The following is an 8,686-nucleotide window of genomic DNA, read 5'->3' as shown; positions in this document are numbered from 1 at the left end:
ACCCACAGTAATTTGTTCTGTAGTGTTAAAAGTGTGTTCTGTGGAACTTCAGAGGTTCTTCAAGCAGTGCTTCTTGGAAGCTTCTCATCATCTGTGCTTTGTGTCTGTTCTTCTTTTAGCTCAGCTTGTTCTCCTGCTAGTACATTTTCAAGATTCATTTTTGGAACAGTATTTAAAATGATAGAAGGATAGAGTCTGTATATTATTTCTACCAGAGAACTAAGAAAACAGAATCACTAGTACTAGCTGGGCCTGGTGGTTCATGCCTGTAACCTCAGTGTTGGGGAGGTAGAAACAGGAGGATCTTGAATCAAGGTCAATCTGGCCTGGGCTGCAAGTGACCTTGTCTCAATATATATATAAAAGAAAGGAAGGTCCATGAATGGGACACCTATTTCAAACCTCTGCCTCCCAAATCGTAGGGATCATTGTGGAAGAGGAGGCAGAAAGATTTTAAGAGCCAGAGAGGGTGAATGACTACAAAGAAAGAGTCTTTTAGAGAGCTGGTCAGATACTCATATGAACACACAGCAGTGGTGACAGCATGCAAGTCCTATGTAAGCTTAAACCAGACAAAATCCCAGCATAGACATGGGGAAGTAGGTAAGAAATCCCAGCCCAACTGATGGCTGCTGGGAGAGGGACAGACAATGTCTTATAGGGATGGGACTCTTGGTGGGCCCAGTGGATGAATCCACACTGAAGGACATTTGGAGGACACAAATCATACTCTATAGGCTGTATTTTATGTATATAAAAATTAAATTGGGCAGGGGTTGAGGAGAGGTATGGATGGGGAGGGTATTTAAATACCATCTATATTGTATGAAAATCTCAATAATTCAATTAAAAAAGGAAGGAGAGAGAGGGAGGGAGGGAGGGGGGAAGGAAAGAAGGAAGGGAGGGAAGGCATGGTGGTGCACGCCTTTAATACTAGCACTTGGGAGGCAGAGGCAGGTGGGTTTCTGTGAGTTCGAGGCCAGCCTGGTCTACACAGCGAGTTCAGGCCAGCTGGGGCTATAGGGAGACCCTATCTCAAAAAGACCAAAAAGAAAACAGAGAGGGGAGGAGAGGGGAGGGGAGGGGAGGGGAGAGAAGGAAGGAAGGAGGAAGGAAGGAAGGAAGGAAGGAAGGAAGGAAGGAAGGAAGGAAGGAAGGAAGATAGATTTAGAAAAGAAACAGGACAACACCCTGCTTTTCCATTTTTCACCAAAAACTACTTAGGATCAGTGGTTTCTACTTTCTCACTGAACTTTTATTTAATCAGGTCAGACTCTACTCATAGCTGTGCCCCTGTAAGAGAGGTCATCATTAAAATCACTTTGGTCTAGAGTCCTTATCCAAACCATGTGCAGCTCACTGTTAAAATAACACATAGCCAAGAGGTGGAGGCCAGATGGTCAAGGTGCCTCAGCTATATAACAAGTTGGAGGCCAGCCCAGGCTACATGAAATCCAGCATCAAAAAAAAAAAAAAAAACCCAAAAACATTGCCCGGCGTGGGGGCACATGCCTGTAGTCCCAGCACTTGGGAGGCAGAGGCAGGCGGATCTCTGTGAGTTCAAGGCCAGCCTGGTCTACATAGTGAGTTCCAGGACAGCTGGGGCTACAGGGAGACCCTGTCTCAAGAAGACAAACAAACAAACAAACAAACAAAAACTCTAATAACCCTCACATGGTGGTATATACCTTTAATTCCAGAGGCAGGCAGATCTCTAAAATGAAAGGCCAGCCTGGTTTACATAGCTAGTTCCAAGCCAGCTTGGGCTTCAGGGAGACTCTGCTAAAAAATGAACAAATAAAACAAAACTCCCCCAAAATGAAATAAGGCATAGCCAGCCCTGGTGGTACATACCTGTAATACTAGCTCCTCTTGGAGGAGGAGGCAGAAGAATGAAAAGTTCAAGGCCTACCCAAAGAGAGTGCCAGGATACCTTAATGAGATCCGGTCTCCAACAAAACATACTTTTACAAAAAGGGCATAGTATTCTGCTCAGTAGTAGTGCTTGAAAAAGGCATAATATCAGATCCACTTTAGGAATTCTGGGTTTTCAGATTTCATTTGAATGCTATTTACCTGAATAGTCCTGAAACCCCTAGGGCTTATTAGGAAGACTTTTAGAAGGCTAAAGGCTAGGTTCCCTTTACCAGTATGTTGATAACTATGTGTAGTGACAGAGGCTAAACCAAAAGCCCTATGAATATTAGTCTGGGAAAGCAGGTGCCCCTCTATTGACAGCTAGTATATAAGAAGCAAGTTATGAGGATAACAGAGGTTGGGATGTGTGTCATACTGTCAGCTGCCTTGGCCAGTTTGGAGGTCATGTTTAATTAAGTCTATTGTCAGAGAGAGCAGTAAGGTCCACTCATAATGCTTGGAGTTAAAGACTTGGTCTTCATTTGTTGGAATGGAAAGATACCCATTTTTATGGCTGTACAAAGTGAACCACAGAGGCTTGTCACTGTGTCAGTAGCAGTGGCATGAGGGTAATTCGGCTTAGCCCAGGGTCTTCCTGTACTGTCCTGGCATTATTGATTATGCTGTCCCAATGAAGGTATGAGTACAATGTTTTCAGAAATCATCCCATATTGATTAGCAATAAAGAGAAGGCAGTGTAGAAGAAAGAGAACTTCTCAGACATATGTCTGGTGGATAACAGTGATCCCTGTAGCCTTCTTTGAGTTTGATGAGTTAGGAATATCGTGTCCAACCTAGAAATTGAAAGGAAATATGAAAGGTAAAAAGGATGCAAATGAATTTATATTCTCTAAGGAACTGCTAAGAATAAAACCCCATATAAATCCAAGTACTCTTGAGTTTGCCTCTTTGCTCCCCAATAATTGCACTGAAAAAGCACGAACATTGTACTTATGTGAACAAGAACCTACAGTTGGTTAGAACCTATACACCACTAGCAAAGTGCCCATTTGCAGCTTCCTCAATATTTTCCTGGAAGAGGCCCTGAGTGCATGGCTACTTTGAGTCTCATGTGGACAGAAATTCTACTCCAGTCCTTGAATCAGACCCAGACAATCTCATTATGTTTTTAAGAGGCAAAGCGTTTAGGAAGAGATTTTGGGGTCTGACTCGGTATCTTTTTGAGACACTGTCTCTGGTATACTAGGGTGGCCTTAACTTAGTTTGTTGTGGAAAATAGTCTTGAATTCTTGATCTTCTTTGCCTCTATCTCCTAAGCCTTGGGATTATAGATGTGTGCCACCACACCTACATTCAAGTTTTTTTTTTTTAATTTTTTTTTTTAATCTTTTTGAGACAGGGTCTCCCTGTAGCCCCAGCTGGCCTGGAACTCACTGTGTAGACCAGGCTTGCCTTGAACTCACAGGGATCCGCCTGCCTCTGCCTCCTGAGTGCTGGGATTAAAGGCGTGCGCCGCCATGCCCAGCATTTTTTAAAAAATTTAAAAAAATATTTTTTTTATTTTTTATTTTATTTTATTTATTTTATTTTATTATTTTATTTTTATTTTATTATGTGTGTATTGCCTGCATCTAGGTAAGTGCACCCGTGTCGTGCAATGCCTGTGGAAGACAGAAGAGGCTGTTGGATCCCCTAGAACTGAAGTTACGGACAGCTGTTAGCTGTCATGTGGGTGCTGGGATTCGAACCCAGGTCTTCTGCAAGAACAGTCAGTGTTCTTAACCACTGAGCCATCTCTCCAGCCCCTACATTCAAGTTTTTAATAACTCAATTCCCCTTACCACACTTGAAATTCTTGTTTGTATTCTTTAAACATCGAGCTATTATGAACATAATACAATTTTTTTAGACGTGGCCTTACTCTGTAACCCTGGCTGGCCTGGAACTTGCTTTATAGACCAGGCTGGCCTCGAACTTGTGGCAGTCATCTTGTTTTTACCTCCAATTGCTTGGATTGCAGGCATGCCCCACTGTGCCTAACTTTTGTCTCGTGTATCCTAGGCTGGCCTCAAACTTAACTTCTTGCCTCTACCTCCCAAGCGCTAGGATTGCAGGTATGTGCTACTTCGCCTAGTTCTACAGGCTTCTTGTTTTTACAACAAGACAAGGTTTTTTTTTGGTCTTTTTGAAGCAGGATCTCCCTGTAGCCCCAGCTGTCCTGGAACTCACTATGTAGACCAGGCTGGCCTTGAACTCACAGAGATCCTCCTGCTTCTGCCTTCCAAGTGCTGGGATTAAAGGCATGCGCCACCACACCCGGCTGTTTTTACATTTTTGTTTTTGATTAATTTTTTTCCCAAACTATAAGCCTCTTTAAAATTTGACACAAAGGTTTTCAGTAAAATTGTGTGGAATAGATAAATGATCAATAAATATCAATTTATCAAATAAAAGACATGGATTCCAGTTCTGTTTCAGTTAAATGACCTTGGGAGAATCACACATCCTCTCCAAGTTTCAAATTAAATATCTAGAATACATAGATATCTGTCCTCACTTCCTTCCAGGGCTTTGTGAGGCACGGAGGAGGCAGTGTGTTTAAAACGGATACTATCACTATTTTTTTTTTTTTGAGACAAGATTTCATGTAGCCCAGCCTGGCCTTGAACTCTCTGTCCTTTTTTAATAATTTTTATTTTATTTTTTATTGTTGTTTGTGTGTATGATGAGGGGAGGGGAGTGTGCATGTGCTATGGCATGCAAGTAGAGGCCAGAGGACAACTTGTGGAGTCACTCCTCTCTACCATGTGGGTCTGCAAATTGAACTCAGGTCATTAGGCTTTTGAATGAAGTGCCTTTTCCTGCTGAGCCCTTATTTTTATTAGTGTTCTGTTTAGTAGCTTACTATATTCATAGGAGAAGTTCAATCATTTGCTGCTACAAGGTTACCTCTAATGCTGGATTAGAATTTTTAGTCCCCTTCAAGCCTATTTCTTCTAATGTTCAACAGAAATGGTGATAATGATTAAAGAACCAAAAATCTCTATCTAATAAATACTCTTATTTATTCTAGGATAAAATCATACTAATTTGCCAGGCATGGTGGTGCACACTTTTAATCCCAGCACTAGGGAGGCAGAGGCAGGTGGATCTCTGTGAGTTCGAGGCCATCCTGGTCTACAGAGTGAATTCCAGGCCAGCTGAGGCTATGGGAGACCCTGTCTCAAAAAAAAAATCATACTAATTAATCATCTAGTGTTAGAAGAAATAGGATTACAGAAAATATTAATCTAGACCCAAGAGGACAAATAAGTCCGTTATCTGAGTACTGTGATAAGAAAGACTCTGCTGCTAGGACGAAGTAGGAAGAGTACTGTGCTTGGTTACTGTATGTGCAACTGATACAGCTGGAAGGGTAGTAGCATGTGTGCCATTCCTGACTCTGTATGCTTTCTGTGTGTGTGTGTGTGTGTGTGTGTGTGTGTAAGAGACGGACTGGGAATCAAACCCCTGAAATACATCATCTTTGAGATCAGTCTCAATGCTGTAATCCTACAAGAGTTGACACCTGTCTAGTTTAGTAGGTTTTTTTCTTTTTTCTTTTTTTGTTTTTGAGACAGAGTCTTCCTGTAGCCCCAGCTGGCATGGAACTCACTATGAAGATCAGGCTAGCCTCCATCTTACAGAGATCCATTCACCTTCCTCTGCCTCTTGAGTGCTATGATTAAAGGCATGTGCCACCATGTCTGGCTGTTTGTTTTTAAGCTTGTTTATTTTACTTTTTAAAATTTATTTATATTTTCATGTATATTGGTGTTTTGCCTGCATATATATAAGTGCGCCATTTGTGTGCATTGCCCAAAGAGGCCAGAAGAGGGTGTGAGATCCCCCAGAACTGGAGTTTAAAACAGTTGTCAGTTACCATGTGGGTGCTGGAAACCGAACCTGGGTCCTCTGTGAGAGCAGACAGTACTCTTGACCTCTGAGCCATCTCTCCAACCCATTCGTTTTTGAGACAGAGTCTCACTATGTTGCCCAAACTCAGGCCTTGAACTAGGCTTAAATTCTTCTGTCTTAGCCTCCCAAATATCTGGGACTGTAGGCTCATAACCCCATGTTTGGTATTAATTTTTATTTTGGTTTTTTAAATTTATTTGTATTTTATGTGTATAAGAGTTTTGCCTGCATGAATGTAAGTGTACCATGAATGTGCAATGCCCATGGAGGCCAGAATAAGGCAGTGGATCCTCTGGAACTGGAGTTACTGGTTGTGAGTCATCTCGCCTGGCTATTTATTTTGTTGTTTTGTTATTTCTATTTTATGTGTATGAGTGTATTGCCTGCATGTATGTAAGTGGACCTGTGTCATGCAATGCCTGTGGAGGTCAGAATAAGGCAGTGGATCCTCTGGAACTGGAGTTACTGGTTGTGAGTCATCTCGCCTGGCTATTTATTTTGTTGTTTTGTTATTTCTATTTTATGTGTATGAGTGTATTGCCTGCATGTATGTAAGTGGACCTGTGTCATGCAATGTCCAAGGAGGTCAGAAGAGGGCGTCGGATCCCCTGGAACTGGAATTACAGACAGTTGTTAGCTACCATGTGGGTCCTGGAAATTAAATCTTGGTCCTCTGCAAGAGTAGCCAGTGCTCTTAACCGCTGAGCCATCTCTGCAGCTCCTTGTTTATGTGTTTTTGCTTAGACAGTGTCTCCTGTAGCCTAGGTTGCCCTTAAACTCCATATATAACTGAGGTTGGTGTTGAACTCTTGATTCTTACTCTACTTCCAGAATGTTGGGATTAAAATAAAATACTTTCTTTTTTTTTGGTCTTTTTGAGACAGGGTCTCCCTGTAGCCCCAACTGTCCTGGAACTCGCTATATAGACTAGGCTGGCCTTGAACTCACAGAGATCCGCCTGCCTCTGCCTCCCGAGTGCTGGGATTAAAGGTGGGCGCCACCACACCTGGCTCTTTCTTTTTCTTTTCTTTTTTCTTGGAAGTCTTTTTGAGACAGAGTCTCCATATAGCCCCAACTAGCCTGGAACTTGCTATGTAGACTAGACTGGCCTTGAACTCACAGAGTCCCCTGCCTCTGCCTCCCAAGTGCTGGAATTAAAGGTTTGCACACCATACCCGGCTCTATCTTTTTTAAGATTTTCTTCATTTTAATTTTATGTGTATGAGTGTTTTGCCTACATGTATATATGTGTACTATGTGTGTTCCTGGTGCCTGGAAAGGCCAGGAGAAGACATCAGATCCCCTAGAACTGAAGTTATGGATAGGTGTTAGCTGCCATGTGGGTGCTGGGAACTGAATTTGGGTTCTCTGGAAAAGCAACCAGTGCTCTTAACCATTGAGCCAACCCCCCCCCGCCTTTTTGAGACAATGTCTCACTAGGTAGCTAGTCTTGGCTAGCCTTAAACTCACAGAGATCTTTATCTCTGCCTCCAGAGTGTTGGGATTAAAAGTGTGTGCCAGTATGCCTGGCTTATGCTTTGACACATAGAATAATTCACCATGTTTGTTTTATAACTGAAGCATTTCTCTACCTCCCACCACTTATAGGTTAACTTTGTTTTCTGTAAACAGAAATACTTCCCTTCTCAGCCTGAGAGTTCAGTTGGGACTCAGTTGTCCCAGGTGGCTGGTCTTCCTTCCTTTGCTTTCTCTGTACCACTGGCATTGGCACAGCCTTCTGGCTCCTAAGCATTGACACTGAATGGAGAGAAATAACTGGTAATCATGTCAGTGGCTGGTATACACTTGATTATCTTCTAAACCTCATGTCAAGCCATTGAAAGATATTATACTTTCTTCCCCACTTCTCCTACCCTTCTCTCTCTTTGATAGGGTCTCGTGTAACCCAAGCTAGCATCAAATTTGCTATATAGGCAAGGCTAACTATGAACTCCTGATCCTCCCTCCACCTCCCCAAGTCCCGAGATTACAGGATTAAATCATCTTTCTAAGGAAGATATTAGAATTACCCCTCCTAGAGAATGGAGGAAAGGAACTCAGGTTTAGAGAGCACCTTCATGGTGTCAGGTGCCTCTCAAACAGGATCCCAATTAGCCACCACAGCCATATGCAAGGCAAAAATCACGAGCCCCATTACAGATGGGCAATTGTAGAATGGAGAAGTCAAGTAACTTTCCTCACACCACCCAGCTGGTGTTTGCTTTCATTATGCCATGCTACCTTTCTGACAGAAAGAAGCTTTTACTGATCAAGTGCTAGGTCCCAATACATCAGCAAACTTACAGGGCATGGAACTTCAAAGATGACAAATACTATAATGATGACTCCACTGAGCAACAGGATAGCAGCAATCAGAGCTTTGACTACAATACTCCATTTCTGCCTCTTCTTTAGGTACACATCTATGCCTAAAAGGAAAGAGAGGGGTGGAGGAAGGACAAAAGAGAACTTGAGCAAGTGGAGAGGCTGACTCTTGACTTGAAGTTCTCCTGACTCACAGACTAGTAGGGGCCAACCTGACTCAGACAGAGGCCAAATTTCCCTTTGGAACTCAGAATCAGGTGGGGTGACATCATGGGTTCTTATCTAGCCTCTTTTGCAGCATCTTCCCAATGAATCACCTTCTCTGGGATTTGGGATTTTCCACAGTCAAGCATGACTGATGCTGCACTGTTCTTGGGACTGGAGTTACGGACAGTTGTTAGCTGCCATGTGGGTGCTGGGATTCAAACCTGGCTCTTCTGCAAGAATAACTAGTGTTCTTAACCACTGAGCAATCTCTCTAGCCCCAATAATTCTTCTATATGTCTTTTTAATATTTTATTTATTA

The 8,686-nt window shown here is 42.6% G+C and overlaps 1 protein-coding gene across 2 annotated transcripts in view; it reads right to left on the bottom strand.

The window, feature by feature from the left end:
* Window positions 1-1,770: 1,770 nt before the first annotated feature.
* The window catches only part of CUNH17orf78 (chromosome unknown C17orf78 homolog), a 19,461-nt gene continuing 12,545 nt past the window's right edge, over window positions 1,771-8,686 (bottom strand). For both annotated transcript variants that reach the window (XM_029562534.1, XM_029562535.1), the window contains 3 exons: window positions 8,140-8,264; window positions 7,478-7,593; window positions 1,771-2,711 (listed from right to left, as the gene is read on the bottom strand). In XM_029562534.1, coding sequence (XP_029418394.1) covers window positions 7,495-7,593; window positions 8,140-8,264 — 224 coding nt within the window. In that variant the 3' untranslated portion in view covers window positions 1,771-2,711; window positions 7,478-7,494. The remainder of the gene's footprint in view (window positions 2,712-7,477; window positions 7,594-8,139; window positions 8,265-8,686) is intronic.

Source organism: Nannospalax galili, unplaced genomic scaffold, assembly GCF_000622305.1.
Source record: "Nannospalax galili isolate Female #2095 unplaced genomic scaffold, S.galili_v1.0 scaffold1430, whole genome shotgun sequence".
NCBI classification, from domain to species: domain Eukaryota; kingdom Metazoa; phylum Chordata; class Mammalia; order Rodentia; family Spalacidae; genus Nannospalax; species Nannospalax galili.
This window is presented reverse-complemented; position numbering and strand designations above follow the sequence as displayed.